An 18,005-nucleotide genomic window follows, 5' to 3' on the forward strand; every position below is an offset into this window, starting at 1 on the left:
AAAAAAACTCTTTTCAAACTTTTATTTTACAGTTAAAGAATTTACGAAGAAAACATACGTTTACACCAACAGCACCAGAACCATCTCGGTGGCCTTTCACCTCGGCTCAGTTTAAAGTGAATAAAACAGTCTGAATGTGTAAATGCACCCTGACACAGATGTTCTGATCATGTCCTGAGGTTTTTTATTTTTTTATTTTTCCAAACTCTTGAAAATATCCTAAAAATAAAAATCTGTCCATCGACACACACAGATGGCTCCACCACTACAACGCCTGTTCAATCATGTGTCATTGCTTTCACCTCTCTAAATGATCATAGAGGAACTATTTTCTGTATGTCTCCTCAGCCACCCTCTTGTAAAGCCTGATATGTTTCTATATGTGTGTGTCATTCTCACACACTGATTAAATATGAGGTGCTACATAAGAGATTACCTCACCACCTGCTCACTGTATATGTAAATTAAACCTGCGATGATGATGTGTGTGCATACAGTATACCAACATGTGATTATGCCGACGCACCTCAGCAAAAAAAAACAAACAGTAATCTGTCTTTTTTCCGTCCCGTCTCAGATCTCCTGACTGTTTGTAAAAAGCTCCGAGGGACGTCGATGTTCAAAGACCGACGACCTTTAGATGAAATCCTAACACGCAGGTTTTAACGTGAAGGAAAGACAAAGACATTAATGTCCAAACGGAGAGTTAGCGTCTTCTCAGTGATCAGGACGAGGTGAATACAGGAACATTTTAGGTTAAAAAAAAAAGAGTCTACAAGTGCAATTTAAAAATACAAATGCAACTTCTTTATTGTTGAGAAAATAGTTGGGGTGACACTGACACAAACAGGCCGACCAATGAGTTCACAGAAAGTCCTCATGATCGGCACCTGGATCCTCTTTTCTGCAATGAAGCTACTGAAGAAACCGCACAAACACAACAACGAGGCAACAAGGAGACAGAAGCAACCTGAGCCGCTCACTGGCTTCAACACAAACTCTGAGTGGATGTGAGTTCCATGGACTATATCCCCGTTTCCACCAAGCGGTCCGGTTGGGTCCGGTACACATTTACTGGCGTTTCCACAGTCAAACGTTTGGACTGATAACCTTCTGTTTGGGTGCCAAACGTAGGATACAAGTTGGAGCTGGACACAGTGCAGTCTGTTAGTTTATTCTCTTCACTTCCTGTGCGACAGCAGTAACAAAGACAAACACAAAATGCCCCCTGATTAAACATCCTATGGCGCGTATGGACAGCCTCGGAGACGCAGACCGTCCCAGGAGTCACATTCTTCTTCTCTGTTCGATTCGTTGTCTGTCGACACGACGTCACGCCAATCTTATTTAGTGACGTGCGAGGGCACGTTCGGCTGTGGAAACGCAATCAAGAGCGAGGTTTATTGAACCAAACCGAACTGAAGCAAACCCGACTGCTCGGTGGAAACGGTGCTAATAACTATGCAGCCATTACAGTAAACCATGTAAACTATTGGAGGCAGGATGTGAACCAAAACACAACCCAAAAGTCAGTTCAAAAAACCCCTTTAACAAAAACACTGCACTTCCCTCCCTGCTGCCTGAATGGATTCTGCATAAAGTCAGGATGAGTCCATTTGTGTGTTTTTTTCTTTTTTCTTTTTGGGGGGGCGGGGGGAAGCTACTCCATCACCACTACACCCTGAACACTGCCTTCTTTAGACATTAAAATAATGGACACATTAAATACATTGAAGCACGAGACGTATAGGATGCAAGAAGTGTTAGCCCTGTTTTGTGTTTTCCAGGTCAACATGCTGCATAAATGCTTTTTGCATTTAAAAAATAAATAAATACTGACATTGAGTCCTTTGCAGCACATTGATCAGTTTCATCTCCTCTCATGGAGCGGATTGCAGCCGTCGCTCATCTTTATTTGATCCACCTGTTTCTTGAAAAGACTTTAGAAGAATTATTCTAACTATAATTATCTCTTGTTCGTCTTCTTATAAAAGTGTCCACATGGTGTAAACTGTTCTGTAAACCACAAATACTGGTTTGATTCTTGGAGCAAAATTCAATGAATTCTGGGAGGATATAAACATAATAAATTCTGACATAAATATAATCTTTTTTTTTTTTTTCTAAAGAGACGTCTCAAACGAGTGAAAGCGCTCCCTATAGATCCACAACACCACACGCACACAGACAGGATGCAACACGTCATCGTTTGGTTCAGAACAGTCACAGGCTCGTGTCGGCTGTTTTCATCTTGGGCGTGCAGACAGAGTTCGGTAATGTCGCCGTGTCCGGCTGGGCGTCCCTGCAGAACAACACTGCGGGGTTCTTACTCGCCCACATCGCCACCTCTCCTCCCTTTCCCGGACTTGAACTCGACAGCCGGCTGTTGTTGTGAACCCCGACGCGACTCACGTAGCGGTCCCTGATTCTCTCGGCTTGGTTGAGACGGATCTCGCGGTTCTGCGTTTGGCTGGAGAGGTAGGCGGCGATGTTTCTGGTCCGATATCCCTCCTCCCTGCTGCGCCCCAGCAACATGGATATGTTGGGGTTCCTCAGGGCGTAAATCAGAGGGTTGATAGCTCCGTTAGCCCAGGCGAGCCATATAGCCACCGTGTCCATCGCAGGGTTAAACGTGAAGTTCCCCATCGCTGTTATCAACCCCATTAAACAATACGGCCCCCAACAAAAAATAACGAACACTATCATAATCAGGACTGTGGTGGCCGTTCGCATCTCGCTATAGAAGCGCAGCAAGTATGCGTACGTTGTCACAGGTCGGACTCGGATTTCCGTTAGCCGGACCGTCTTACAGATGTTGTAATGACAGAAACACATCAGGGAGAAGGGCAGCAAGTAGCACACAACGATGAGGCAGGTGCTGTACGCCGTGCCCATGCGCGACGTCCCCGAGTGGAACACGTACATGCAGTGGTAGAAACCTTGTTTGTGGATCTCTGCAGGCGTTCGAACCAAAAGATACCAAGGGATCGAGAAAATCACCGCAGTCAACCACACAGCTATCAACAGCTGAGTGGCTTTCTGGCGTCCGATTTTGGCCTGCGGCTGTCTGACGATGGCGTAGTACCTGTCGAAGGAGATCAGAGTCATCGTCAGGGTGGAGATGATGCCGAAGCAGGTGTTGAAGAAGCCGTTAGCCACGCAGAAACCATCGCCGAACATCCAGCGGCCGTCCTTACTGAAGAGCATGACGAAGGAGAACGGCAGACACAGGACGGCCGTGAGGAAGTCCGACAGCGACAGCGACATGATGAAAGCGTTCGTCACGGTCCTGAGCTGTCTGTGTTTGATGATGACGATGACCACGGCCGAGTTTCCCAGGCTGGAGAGGAGGAAGATGGAGAGAAGGACCAGGGCCTGAGCTGCCACCGTGATGCCTCGCAGGACGGAGTTACTCTCGGAGGCGCTGAGCACCGACGGAGTCGACGCCTGCTGGAGTCGACTGAGCTCGTTCTCGATCTGGTCCCTGAAGGTCGAAAGGTTTCCTGTGGTCCCCGCTGTGGAAACGGTGCTGGTGGTCACCAGACGGGTCATTATGGAAACAACCCTAGAGATCCAAATGAAAGAAAAGAGGGACATCCAATCTATGATCAGTCAGACATAATCAAAAGATCAACAAGCAGAGCAGACTACATGATGAATCCCTTTAATTAGGAGCAGTGAGACACACTGTCGTGCAGTCTACCAGTCGCAGGATAGAAAACATCACAGACCCCTCTCCCTCCCTCGCTGTGACTTTCCCCCCCGATCATTTACTGTGGAAAACGTATTTGGGGATTGGCTGGAAAAATGTCAGGCTGGAGGCGAAGCGAACAGTTTGTGTACATTTTCTTCAGGTTTTCAGCAAGTGTGAAAGCGTCATTCTTGTCCTGCACCTGCAGCACGTGATGGGCGTTTAACCGCTCTTCTTAAACCCCGGATGTGACCTCACATCGTTTGCCTGAGACGAAGAAGTTGAGTAGTAAAAAAAATGGGATCTAAATCTTTCTCCTTCAAACTGTTCTGTCACCTTTGTGTCTGCTCTGAAAAGGAGAGTGCAGGGAGAGAAAGAGTGAATGTTTGCCTCTCTCTTCCTTCAGATGAAGAAACATCTTCATCATCTTCAGCTCACTCGACGTTTCTACGCATTGTTGCAGATGCGCCCAGCTCAGCTTTAATCAGAAACCAGCCGAGGACGGTGACTTACCTGGGTACGACAGGCGAGGCGGTGCTCAGCTGGTGGCTGAAGCTCGGGGCCGAGGTGTCAGCCGTGTAGTTGGCGCCCCCGCTGCCCCACGGGGCGGCGCTAACAGACGGATCCATCGATGAGTGCGCACAGAAACAACACAAGGAAACACCTGCCTCACACACATCCATTCAAACATCCCCAGTGACCTTTTCTATTGACGTCCAGCTCGGAGGATTCAGAGGTCACTGATTGAAGCCTCGGGAGCCGTTCATTAAAAATGCACCACAACAGATATAAATAATCTGTGCCACATAAATCTCAACTTCAACATATTCTTCACATGTGGACAGAACGGTTGACTTTTTAAAAGCTCTAATACAATCCTCGTGGTGGAAATGTGCTTTTAAGACAGCAAATGATTCAACAGAGACATTGTGAGAAGAGGAACGATTTTTGATGCTTTTTAAAAGTCTAACTTGTGACTGACCAAATGATGCTTTCTGCCTGGAGTTCTTCCTTTTGGAACGATTTAAGAATCATATTTTTCCAGTTTTTCAACGTTTTAAATTAAAGAAGCATTTCTGTAAACTGTTTTCAATTTGTGGAGTAAAAATGTAACACTGCACTTATTTAGCCAAATCTAAGTTTAGATATCTGAGTTATAGAGGCGACAAAAACAGCATTTATGTAAAATCAAACTGATGAGATGACACATACTATTGTTTTTTTTTTTTTTACTTCAACATCTGGAACCTCTTTTATGTTTTTGCAGGTTTAGGTTGAATCCTCTAGATGGAGACACATTTTTAACAAAGAATCAACTATTTCTGTGTCCTTCTTCACAAACGTGTTTTCAAACTATTTTACCTTTAAAAGCTTAAAAACAACATTCATGTCACACTTTAATGTGACATCTAAAACGTAGTGATTCTGTGTGTTCAGCTTGAGGAAAACAACCTGATCAATATTCAATCTACAGCAACAACACAGCGTTGTGATTACATATGACACCTGTCACTATAATTCAGCTTTTATCAATAACTTAACCACTTGTCTGCTTTTTTGATTTGAACGTTAAGGTAAACTCCTCGAGATGGGATCACATTGTTAAAGCTGCAGATGCATTTATTCTAAATTGCGTGTTTCCGCTCAGTAATTTCAAGGATATCTTTAGGACTATCACTTCTGTAAAGTTTGAGCAACAGTGATGTGAAAATGGTGCAGTCGAGTGTAATCTAGCCTTGAATTCATCTGGAGATGTAACACAAACAAACAGCTGCAGCTTTTAAATCATCAACATAACGGAATACTTGTTGAAGAGATGGAGGCCCTGCAGCACTCTTTAACAGTGAACTCCACCGACAGTGATTGCTTTAAAGGTCTGAGGCCATCCTTTGTGTTCATGCATGTTTGCTGAATTTGCATTTAACGCAAACGTTATTCGTTCATGTTTCCTTCCCTTCATCTTTACCTGCGTTTCCCTTCAAACTTGTGTCATTGTGTTAAAACTCTGTCCACATGAAAACAACATGCACATCTCTCTCTCTCTCGGTCATTTCAATCCACACGTTTGTTTTCCTGACGTTTCAATAAGCAGATCATGTCAGCGTTTTCCTCTCAAGGTTTGTGGAAGCTGCACAAACCGTCAGATCCATCCTGACTCCAGCAGGTCGTCAGACTCAAACATGTTAACGTGCATTTCTTTCCAGCTTGTTGGGCCTTTTTTTAAATCCTTTGTACGAGCAGCAGGAGAAAAACAGTCCATGTTTTTCTTTTTCTCCCAGACGCAGCTGGAGAAGAAAATCAAAGCTCCTCGGTCTGAGGGAGAGTCAGACGGACGGACGGCTCCTCCTCTGCTGCTGTGTCTCTACAAAGAGAAAATAAAACTTCTCCTCCTTTAGATGTCCATTGATAACAGCTCCGGAATCTGCTGCATTAATCCCAGGTGCAGACCCTGCACGAGCTCTCTCTCTCTCTCTCTCTCTCTCGGGGTCTCTCTACCTGCAAACAATCCCCCCCTCCTCTCTCAAACCACGCCCACAGCATGAACGTGCTCATAGCTTCGTTTGACGTTTCACACAGTTGCCATGGTAACTGGTGATAGTTTTTTTTTTTGTTTTTTTTTTGCATCTGTAATGTAATGCCCCTGTGAGATAAGTGACGAAAAATGAAGGCGTTTGCAAAGCAGAGCTCGCGCCCGAGTACAAGCTGTTAAAAGTCTTTAAAGAGGTAGCTCCAATTGGAAGGTATAAGCATATATGTACAAAAATAAATAAATGAGTAAAAAAAAATTCATAGTAAGAGAGGAAGAAATGAAAACAGAAGAAAATCAGAAGAAAATGTGTTCATAGATGTTTTTAAATAAATAAACACATACTATAAAGTGGCTTAAATTAGGTCTCTACATTCACAGGTGATGGATTGCTTTTGTGTATGTTGCGAATTTTATTTGTTAAAAAATCTGATTGTCGGATGGACTGTAGACTGATTAGTTGTTTCATGTTTCCTGGTAGGCATTTGTTACCCTTGTGTGTAATACTGTATCAGTCTGTCTTTACTGTTCTGACCCTTGTGTCTTTTTTTTAACACATGTACAGTGTCTTGTAGGTTTTGAAAATCACTTATCAATAAAATGTATTATTATGACATGGATACAACCTATAAAGTCGGGCTCAACATTTTTGAACATGTCCAAATATTCAGCTAATAAATCTGATTCTATGATTTTTTGTTTTATTTCTTTCTTTCTTTTTTTTGCTCACTATTCTTCTCCTTGCCAGGTGGTGGCGAGGATGAGCAAATGAAGTTTGACAACCCCTGAAAAATAAAAGAAGAAGAAGAACAGGAACCTCTGTTCTGTGTTACACTAATTTGTGTCCGGATCCTGTTTCTGTCCGAAATGAAAATACAGCAGTGAAGCGATTAGGATTTCGATCAACATTTGATGCACAATGGGTAAGCAGAGCCTTTAGATTAATTATATATTTACTGATATACATCTCGTTAACTTGGTTTAATTGGCTTTTTTTCTTTTATTTGCTTGAAAGAAGCTGACGTGATGTTAGCTAACAGAGAAGATCTGTGAAGTCTGAAACGTCTCTTTAGTTCAGGAACAGATAACAGATACTGCCATATAGTTTAAAACAGACAACATTAAAGGTTGGTGTTGTAGTGATTAGGTTTTCACTGTGACGCTAAAACATGACGCTTTTTCAGGGTGTATCGGTTTATTCGGTGACCGTGCTATTTGATGACTTCCAATTGAATAAAAAATAAGATGTGGTTGTTGTGGATTAATCACGTAAATATCTTTTATGACAATTATAATAATAATTATCTCAAACTATAATGAAAAGATAAACAAATGGGCATCGCGAGAAACAATTAACTTTACGAAAATTACGGACGCCACCGACAGGAAGTCATCAGATAACACGGTCACTCGTTATGTCGTAACATTCAAATGTTTTTTTTTGTTCTTATTAGCAACAAACCGAGACTTTAATGTTGTTCTGTCAGCACATATCTGCAGAAAGCGTGAATCATTACATCACTGCAACTATTAAAGTGCTTTTAAACCACGAGTGTTTTAAAGAAGGTGGAGGACAAGTGCTTGAACATTACATCCCATGACTATATCCTATAGATATATTAGCCTCCCCACCCCCCCAAAAAGTCTGAATTGCATGCCAGCTTGTATGAGAGAAGCTAAATGTGTTTACTTGGACGGCATGTGTTTGTTTATTTTTGAAGCAGTAAAAGTGGACTGGTGTTGCAGAGATCTTTAATACAGTGATTGTGTGTTTCTGCAGTTGTGGCCATGAGTTCACGGTGTCCGGGCCTGTACTGTGGGAGGATCCTGGTCAACGGGTCAGTGGAAGGAGAGTGTGGGGTAAGTCATCCACAGGTTCACCTCAAATAAAGACTGGTCTCCTCTGTTTACATACTACAAAAGAACCACGTTTAAAAGTGACATAGCATGGACCTGTCATTGTTCACATCCTGGACTTTCTTAAATGGGTGTATGATCCTACCTGAGCTAACGTCTCCTTCTTTAGTTCACTAGTTTCCTCTTTCCTAGAACTAAGGGAGAAGGAATGGTCCGTTTATCCGCCTCCAGGATTTACTGGCTAAAATAGGTTCAAGTCCAATCCCTTCACTTCAGCCCTCCTCCACTCGGTGATCTGAGGTGTGATTTGTCAGTTTCCGTGTGTCGTAGTGTGGTTAGTGTTCAACTCACCCTCCGAGGGTCCACAGGGGGGCGTCATGAAGAAACCCAATCAAAAAGGTTTTTTAGAAAATTCAAAAGAGTAACAAAAAAAAATCTGACAGTCTTTTTTTCAAAACCCCAAAAGAAATCAATATAATCAAAACTATAAAATGAAGAAAAGCATAATGAAAAATAAAATGATTAAACCTATTGAATAAACACCGCTCACCCAGAGGTCACTGAGGGGTCACAGTGCCTTTCATGAGTTCACACAAAAGCATCTGAAACCCACACGCTCTCTGCTGTTTACTGTGGTTAGACTCAGGATACACTCGGGTTGCCTCGGCACCGGGACTTCAAAAGAAAGACAAAGACAAATCATATAAAAGCAGCTGTGATGAAATGATGATGATGATGATAATTAAAAACACTGTCAAACAGATTAATTCTCTCTGATCTCTTCAACACTCTAACAGGAAAACGCATTCAGATGACGTGGATTGAAATGTGGTTCGGATTCAGTGTTTTCTCTTCGTGGTGGTTTTGTCAGGTCTGTCCTCGAGGAGAGCGTGCAAACCTGGAGAAGGTGTGTACACGCTGCACGGGCGACCCTGAGCTCTACGACTGGCTCTACTTGGGCTTCATGGCCATGCTGCCTCTGGTGCTGCACTGGTTCTTCATCGAGTGGTACTCCGGGAAGAAGAGGTGAGGGAACACGCTCCCCGTTTGCTGGCGTCTTCGCTTCTTTGACAGCCTCTAATACTGCTGTTCTCCTTGTTGTTGTTGTTGTTGTTGTTGTTGTTGTTGTGGCGGCGTCCAGCTCCAGCGCTCTGCTGCAGCACGTCACGGCCATGTTGGAGTGCGGCGTGTCGGCCGTGGTCACTCTGCTGGTCATAGACCCGGTGGGAATGCTCAGTATTCGCTCCTGTCCCGTCAAGATGCTGTCAGACTGGTACACTATGCTGTACAACCCGAGTCCGGACTACGTCAACACCTTACACTGCACGCAGGAGGCCGTCTACCCGCTGTGAGTCCCGACGCTCCCGACGCTCCCGACGCTCCGAACACACACAGACTGTGAATAAAGAAAGTGATCAGAGCTGGCAGTGTGTCACCTTGTCTCTCTCTCTCCTCTCCAGCTACACCATCGTCTTGATCTACTACGCCTTCTGCTTGGTGCTGATGATGCTGCTGCGCCCTCTGCTGGTGAAGAAGATCGCGTGCGGTTTGGGAAAGTCGGATCGCTTCAAGAGCATCTACGCCGCGCTCTACTTCTTCCCCATCCTCACCGTGCTGCAGGCGGTGGGAGGCGGTCTGCTCTGTGAGTATCAGACAAGAAGAAATGATTCAATGAGCATGTGAGTCTCTTCAGTATCCTGCAATCAAAACACGAACGAGGATTCATTTCATGAAGCTGAAGACTTAAATTTAACCCACACATCGTCATATCTCAAGATTTAAAACAGGAGATCCCTTCCCGACGAGCTGTTGAAGCTCCGTGTCCACCTGCCGTTTGCAGCAGCCGGCAGCTTCCTGGAGGGAGAAGCACAGCCCCCCCCCCCCCCAGCCTCGTTCTTTAACCAGCCCGCTCTTTCTTTTCGTGCTCAAGTTGAAAATCGTTCAACTTTTCCAAATGTATGACATTTGGATCGTGTCTCGCACGCACATCCTCCTCGCTCCGTGTCTGATCGGGAAAATAAACAAATCTGATCATGCTGCCGCCGTTGTCATCAGACTGTTGTCATGGAGGCAGGACGGACGTGCAGAACTTTACTTCGCTTCGTGCGAGCTCTCCTGAGCGCACGCACAGTCGGCGCTTCTGTCCCGGAGAAAACGCGAGGTGGACGCGGCACCTTCACGTTCTCTGCTTTTATCTGCCCATGTCTGCGTCCTGCCTGCTGTGACGGATAATAATATTATATTATTACTGACAAGCAGTTCATCGTGGTCACACGCCTTCCGTGGTCTCTGAGCAGGTTGACAGCGCCGCTCTACCGCTGAGAGAGAAACAGAACGATTCAGACGCCTTCACACATCCACGCTGTCAGAATGAAAGGAAATCAAAGTCACTGACTGTGTGTGTGTGTGGGTGTGTGTGTGTTTCAGATTACGCGTTCCCGTACATCATCCTGGTCCTGTCTCTGGTCACTCTGGCTGTGTACATGTCGGCCTCGGAGATTCAGGTGAGCGCCCTCGCTTTGTGTCATGTAGCAGGTCGAGTCCACAGATGTGTGAAAGGACTCCACGTTGAGCCGCTTTAAATCAGCTTAAAGTGAAATGTAAAAACAGCTGAGTCATAAACTCTCTTCCTGAGATGATTTCTGTTCTTCAGAAGGACTGAGCGTGTCGTTTGTGTTCGTGTGAAGCTAACGTGTTCACCTTCAAACCCCCACAGTCCTTCAAGCACCTGGTCGTGAAGAAGAAGCGTCTGGTCGTCCTGTTCAGTCATTGGCTGCTCCACGCCTACGGCATCATCTCCATCTCTCGATTGGACAAACTGGATCAGGACCTGCCGCTGTTGGCTCTGGTGCCCGGCCCCGCCCTCTTCTACATCGCCACGGCAAAGTTCACCGAGCCGAGCCGGATCCTGTCCGAGGGCGGCAACGGACACTGAGTACCTGAGCGTTGAGCGGTGTGACGCTGAGGGGGCGGAGCTTTCATGGTTAATGTGATCGAAGCGTCTCGACAGGTTCAGTTTTCTCTCCACCTGAAGGAAAAAGAAACGTCTTTCTTCTGGTCATGTGACACTTCACATCTCACAGGACTTCATGTCACTCACGACGTTTCACGCTGCCATCAGGGTCACTGATGTTTTTCTTTCCATCATCGATAGATCACTGCATCCATGAAGAAGTTTCTCCCAGCTCCTGTTTTCCATAAAAATGAACCCCCCCCCCCCATCACGTGACCCATGGAGTCATATCTGATGTATATGAATGACAGATGAAGGGGACGCACTCAGTCAGAAGCACTAAAGTGTTCCTCTTGTACAGATGCTAAACGTGCCCATGTTCCCGTCTGCCTTTCTATTTATTGATTTATCATGAGCGCGAGCGTCTTCTTGTAAATACTGTAAATACACTGCGTGAAAAGCTCTGCTGGTCGATGGTGAACAAAGATGGCTGCCACTCCACTCTCCTCCTCCTCCTTTAAGGAGTGAACCTCTGAAAGCTGCTTATTGTCCCGGCTCTCTGAAGACTGGTGGACTTCACGGCGCCGTTGAGGAAAGATGTCGGCTCTTCATGCAGCTGTGGAGCGGCAGGTCGCGCTGAACAAGTCTGCACAGACTCAGCTGCTGCTGCTGACTCCGCCCCCTTCTTCAGACTGAGACACGATGCGCTTTAAAGCTGGCATGTTTTAATTATTATTATGATGATGGTTTGGAACTTTTGAGCCGTGCAAAATGATGAAGATAAACTTTATAATCCTCGGAGGTGAAATTCAGTTTGACACATGCTGCACACACACACACATGCACACACACACACACGCATTAAAAGGAGAGATGTCAGAGATGGTGTTATTTATTTTTTTAATTGCCTTGCTCAAGACCACCTCAGCAGTGCTCAGGAAGTGAACTGGCACGTCTCCAGTTACTGGACCTCGTCACAGTACCATCAGTGTGAACTCTGAGATGAGAGGAAAACAAATCACGAGACATGAATACCTGTTGTGTTGCCATGGCAACAAAGAAACCCATAAAAGTCCTGAAAGAAACGCTGCCCATGTGTTTGTGCTCGTAAGACTGTGTGAAGGATTCTTCTTTGGAAAACAGTTTTTGTGTCCTCGACGATACGATCAGTAAACATTCAAGACGTGCTTTTGACAGCCATCGATGTACAGGACAGTCAGTGACGTGTTGACTTGTAAATAAATGTGTTCTGCAGCCCGTCGATGATTATGAGATGGTTCTGACCCGTCTGCACGAGCGCCAACGTCCATAAATGTCTTCAACATGCACGAGCTGAGTCTCCTCCATCCATCGATCCTCTTCATTCATGTATCACTGACTCCAGTGCGTTAAATAAACAAACTAACAGAAGGCCTTTCTCAGACCATGATGTGTCATTTCCTTCAGAATAAAAAGAGCAGAGAGCGGGGAGGCTGTCACATTTTATTGACCCTTGTTTAGAGGATTTGTACTTGGATGACAGTCGCGTGTGATGAGTCAAAAAGGCATTTTGTGTTTGTTACAAAAGGAAGAACTCCCCTCACCCTCTAAAACCAAACAGGATATGATCATTTCCTCCGACCAGCTCGATATGTGAACCATCTAAACAATGCACTCGAGTCAAGGGTCGACGTGTGACTTGTGAGCTCGCCAGGTCACGTGACTGCTGCCGCTCTGCAGCACAGACGGACCGGAAGACTCTGTGAAACACAAGGTGGAAAATAAAATGGCTCCGATAAAATCAGACAGAGAAAACCCAGGGACTGTTACAGGAGCGTCAGGTCGTTACAGATCCTGGCTGATATCTTTCTGAGCGTAGATCTATGTTCCATCTGCAGAGAGCGACAGACACATTCTGACACTTGTGGAAAAGACGTGTTATGAAGAAGAGATGGTCACTCCACTGGAAAGTAACCGCACATCTACTCGAGTCACCACTTCACACGCTCCAGAGTGATGATGCTCGTGATTCTTATAGCGCCCTCTGCTGGTGACAGAACTGCTAGTGTAAAACAATGAAACTCAAATGAAGCGCTCTCTGACTGGTGTATACGTCCAGTGATATCGGCCATCTCTGTGATAAAAAAAAAAGCCGGTACTGGTAATTACTTGATATGCTCATGTCGGCCGATGTCCTCGATTCCACTAAGGCCCCTGATAAATCGTTCGGGCTCGAAGAAAAACACTAAAAAAACCCAGCTTCATGTCAAAAATGAATGTTCCTCCAACGCTCTTAAAGGTCCCACATTATTCCCTTTTTGGGTTCATACATCTCATTTATGCGCCTATTAAAGTCACTAATGTTTGATAAAAGTGTCTGTTTTCATGTGCTGTATTTCTAACACTCAGAATCCCCCACAAAGAAAATAAATAAAAATAAAGGGTGCCAAGTCTGATCTGATTGGTCGGCCGATGTGCGCTCTCGTACACGGCCAGTCATTCAGCTTTGTTCTCGGATATGTCCCGCCCTTAATACCATATTAGGAATGCTACAGTCAGTCCCAGGAGTTTGTGCCAATCAGTGACGTTTTTGTCTGGTGATGTCACTCAGCGCAGTTTCAATGGGGGGTGTGTGTGTGTGTGTGTGTGTGTGTGTGTGTGTGTGTGTGTGTGTGTGTGTGTGTGTGTGTGTGTGTGTGTGTGTGTGTGTGTGTGTGTGTGTGTGTGTGTGTGTGTGTGTGTTAGGGACCGAGTGTTTCACAACATGAGGAGGTAGAAGAAGCTGTGTTTCTGCAGACTTTGAATTTTTGCACATAGATGTGTCTAAACACCTGAAAACAAAGAGCAAGAGCAAATAAATCCAGACCAAGGAGAATATGGGACCTTTAAGAAGACTTGTTTCTTAGTGGATCACCCGTAAAACGCCCACCAACCAAACGTGCAATCTTTTGGAGTGAACACGCAACTTAGAAATCAGTAAATCAGGCCCTCACAGCGTGCAAAACACCAATGTGCCGACTGCTCCTAAAACTAAAGTGAAAGCTAAAGTTGCAGCAGTGACCCAGTAACAAGCTATCTGTGTATAGCTGTTGTCATGGAGATCAGTCCTGGTATACACGTGCCATGTGACCCAACCAAAACACAGTGAAGGAATAAGAGTTCGGCCCGTGGGCCGCCTATTGAGCACCCCTGCACTAAAGCAGGACCGAGTGTCTGCTGCAGACCGTCTCAAGAATCACTTGTGCATTTAGTTTTTTTGGAGGAAGGGTTCGTCGATGGTGAGGCTCCACCAGCCAGTGTGTACTGCACACTGTGGCTCCAGACGCACATCACATCAGCGGGGCCCTTCGCAGAGTAATTTGGCTTCAGTTCAGTTCGACAGGAGGAGGTAAAGACTCTCATCATAAAAAGCTTTGGTAACTGTCAACATTACGCAGCATCCAGTACTGTCGCTGTCTGCCAGCAGGACTTGGTTATTAGCAAGTGGCAATCAGTGAGAGGAAAGAAAAGAAAGGTGTCAGAAGATTTTTATGAAGAACAAACTCAGATCAGAAGAACCCGGCGTAGAGGCGGCATCTCTCTGCAGAGCTCCAAACAAGCATTACGCAGCGAGCTTCGCATGCACATCATGTATTTTCAGCTGTACACGGTGCAGATGACACAACACCTCCACATACTGCACGTCAGTGTGTGAGGGTGCTGCTTTCACTCTGACACCCTGACTCACACAGAAACAAACCGTTTCCTGCGTTGCACATTTCTGTTCCTCTAAAGAGACGACAGCGTGTCATCACCAGTCTTCAGAGGCCCTTTGCATCCAGTTTCATTTCATCCCAAACCATGTGAAGCGCCTTTTAGTCTTTCTCAGCAGACAATAGGAAAACTGTTAACCCTTCAAATCGCTCAATAACAAAAATGTAGGGAGTGGATTAAATGTAAAGGAATACAGCATGTTTATAATCACAGACAGAGTTAGCAGATTGTTTAACTTATCCATGATGTTTTCGATTTCACGGCAACAAAAATAGAAGTACTAGGCACCAAATATTGGGTACATTTTCCTTTTCGATTTCTCTCCCCTGGCTCCTCTCTCATGAAATCAATGTAGTTTTCTTCCTAAAGCTTCACCACTCGTCCATTAAAACAACAGAGAACGTCTCGTCGTCGATCACGTGGTATCCAAATCTATCAGGACTGATATTTATAAGATAAAACTTCACATTAAAACGATCTGTGTTTCCTGATCCTGGATTCACAGAGCCACTCCCGAGCGCAGGCAGCAGGACTGAATCACTTTTGTTTCTGCAGCAGGGCGAAGATCCAGCCCAGAAAACCCTGAAGAAAGGACCCACGTCTGGACTCTTTCTGTGTCAACATGATTTAAAACACCTTCAGAGTCCTGCAGGCCCTCGCCGTCTAAAAGCACAGAACCTTTGTGGATCCCCGTCAGCATGTGTAAGAAGCGACCATAAAAAAAATAAAATTAAAAAAAAGACAGCAGCCTCCTCTCTGATTGTCATTCCTTTTGGATGTAGATGATGATGATGCACAGAGTTCCCACCAGCCCCAGGGCCTGGATCCCCAGGAACCAGAGCAGCAGCCAGAAGAAGATGATCACCACGGGCTCCACTATCTTTTCCCCAAAGTACATCTGGCTGAAGCCCAGTCCTCGCAGGTACTTGTTGAGCATCCCGAACAGCGTCCCCATCCGCTCGCAGTCGTCCAGCCGCGGCTGTCTGGTGGTCGGGTCGTCAATGAGGGGCCACCTGGTGCTGGGGTCACTGTGGGGTCCGGGTCCGGTCCGGCTGCCATCGACCTGTGGTGAGAAAGTTTCAACCAGGTTACACAAAAAAAAGCAACTTCATTTGTTATTATCAAAAAGTAAACCGACTCGTCGAAGAAAACTGAAGTCGAGCAACTTTGATTCAAACCGTCTGCAGGTTAAAGACTACATTCCTCCTTACAGCTCAACATCCACGTGCCCATGCTCAACGTGATCGGGCATCGCTCGGGTCGATATGAATGTGAAACAGCCTGCGTACAACTTCCTCTCCCTGCTCCTACAGGATGCCTCCAGGCACAGAGCTTGTTTACATCGCGTTGTTAAAGCGAGGAGGAAAAAAAAAAAGTTAACAGCCTATAATCAACTCCTACACCGTCCTCCATTTCTGTGCATTTCCTGTTGTCTAGCACCGCATGTTTGAAACGTATGCAATGGGTGTGCTTATGTGGCAACCTTGGGGTGAAGTTACATTTGAATCCTTTTTGTCAGTTAAATGTGGATGGCATTGCTGAGTCCAGCTGCGTAGTTAATCATTTTACTTTCATGCTAGGAGGAATTGTATTGTGTTTTACTTCCTTAGTGAATGAAAGGGCCAAGTGAGACACACCCTATCATGTTTCCAATGTTGGCTTAAACACCTGCTGAACACATTAAATCTGAAATTTGAGACCGACTTGTTGTGAAATCTTCACAGACAGGGGGACAAAGCTTTAACATTTAGCATTGAATTCCCTCTTTTAAGATGTATGCCATTTTTAACTAGTGATCTTTTTTCCATTAGGAAGTTAAATGTTCAGAGGGGATTAAAAAAAACATTTTTAGTGGAAATTATAGAAACAATCCTGTCAAAGTAAATTTTCATGTTTCATGGAGTTATACTTGTTAGTATGAGGTTATTACTGAGGTTTCAGTGTAAAGGTGTACTGTAGGTGGGGTGAGGAGTGTCTTTAGACCTTTGACACAGTTTTCTCCGTAGTTAGGAAGAGAAAATGCCAGCAAGCTACACTGAATAAACGCCTCATTTCATAATCTCAACCATCGGGGTGGTTTAATGTGAAATTTTACTCTTGCATTAAAAAAAGAAAAAAAAGAAAAGAAGATTGAATAGTCTCAAATTCCCTTTTTTATTTACTTGATTGTGTTCATTAATAATCTCTTATACATGCCGATTTGTTCCCTTGAACTTGTTAATTATAAATACATTTAAGGCAAGTCATAGCAGAAACACACAGCTTGCCTTTTTTGTAAATATATCTTAAAGAGATAGATTTATGGATGGGGTTTGGTTCACGCGCTCATGGTTACGCAGTGACGAGCTTTTTTTTCTTGTATCATCACATCACCTTTTTGAGATTAACGTTAGCTCCGAGACGGCGTTGCCATGACAACCAGCGATACGTGCTTGATGATCGGCATATGTATATGTAATAATAATAATAAACAGCTAGCAGCTAGCATGTTAGCATGTTACTGTACTTTCGCTTCTTCTTTACCCGGTGTGTTTGCTGCTGTAGTCCGGGGACAGGTTGAGGACTTTGCCATCTTCTCCGGTTCTCTGCCGGCTGCTCTTCAAAGTCCCGTCGACGGTAAACGAACTGTTCGTTTGAGTGTTGCGTCGCAGCGGACATTTTATAGTTTATTTTTCCACAGCTGCGGTCCGCTGGCGCTGACAGTAACTTTTCAAAGGATCATGACAACACGAGAGTTCAGATTGATAGCACGGCATCAAGGTCCGCCCTGGAGGCGCGCGGCGCGTTCACGACAGTTCATCCAATAGCAGAACAGTATCGACAGACTGCAGTTTCAGAAATGTAAACACTCGCCACCTACAGGCTCCTTATGGAATTACAACAGACCGAGACTATAAATACTGTATTACAATAAACTGTAATTTTTGACATATCAATATATTTCATAAAGTAATCATTCTATATTATGATCTTAATAAAACACTTTTTTGAAGAAGTTTGGGAATGAGGTAGAAACAGAGCTTTCAATGTTTGCTTTTTTGTGTGTTTAAACAGGTACATCTGTGGCTGTTGGTCTGGTCTGACCTGTAAAACAGAAGACAGACTTTGGTAAATGGCTGTATTTGTTTCCGCCTAAGGCTTCCTCAAAGTTAAACTTCAGGGTTTTCTGTCACAAAGTTCTTTCAGAAGAGCACTGACCGTAGTTCATGGTAAAGTCTAACTTCTGTTTTTAACCAAATCATCCC

At 44.8% G+C, this 18,005-nt stretch overlaps 3 protein-coding genes across 4 annotated transcripts; 1 reads left to right on the forward strand and 2 right to left on the reverse strand.

Annotated features, from left to right (window-relative positions):
* Nucleotides 1-1,649: 1,649 nt before the first annotated feature.
* Nucleotides 1,650-5,311, reverse strand: gpr135 (G protein-coupled receptor 135). Its single transcript, XM_079370519.1, has 2 exons — nt 4,205-5,311; nt 1,650-3,565 (listed from the first exon to the last, which is right to left on the reverse strand). Exons 1-2 carry the CDS (start codon nt 4,372-4,374, stop codon nt 2,224-2,226), a joined length of 1,512 nt encoding a protein of 503 aa, XP_079226645.1. The 5' UTR covers nt 4,375-5,311; the 3' UTR covers nt 1,650-2,223.
* Nucleotides 5,312-7,000: 1,689 nt separating this feature from the next.
* jkamp (jnk1/mapk8 associated membrane protein) lies at nt 7,001-11,234 on the forward strand. The gene is made up of 7 exons (XM_079369653.1): nt 7,001-7,141; nt 7,999-8,078; nt 8,947-9,101; nt 9,217-9,423; nt 9,536-9,717; nt 10,503-10,579; nt 10,792-11,234. The coding sequence occupies exons 1-7, from the start codon at nt 7,138-7,140 to the stop codon at nt 11,008-11,010; spliced, it is 924 nt and encodes a 307-aa protein (XP_079225779.1). The 5' UTR covers nt 7,001-7,137; the 3' UTR covers nt 11,011-11,234.
* A 682-nt stretch (nt 11,235-11,916) lies between these two features.
* fam241a (family with sequence similarity 241 member A) lies at nt 11,917-17,610 on the reverse strand. Of its 2 annotated transcripts, none has more exons than XM_079369655.1 (2): nt 17,267-17,610; nt 11,917-15,823 (listed from the first exon to the last, which is right to left on the reverse strand). In XM_079369655.1, the coding sequence occupies exons 1-2, from the start codon at nt 17,330-17,332 to the stop codon at nt 15,524-15,526; spliced, it is 366 nt and encodes a 121-aa protein (XP_079225781.1). In that variant the 5' UTR covers nt 17,333-17,610; the 3' UTR covers nt 11,917-15,523. The 2 variants fall into 2 exon arrangements, with proteins under 2 accessions (XP_079225781.1, XP_079225780.1); XM_079369654.1 differs by having other exon boundaries at nt 17,284-17,590.
* Nucleotides 17,611-18,005: the final 395 nt, after the last annotated feature.

The sequence above is a fragment of the Symphodus melops genome (assembly GCF_947650265.1).
Source record: "Symphodus melops genome assembly, chromosome: 19".
NCBI lineage: Eukaryota > Metazoa > Chordata > Actinopteri > Labriformes > Labridae > Symphodus > Symphodus melops.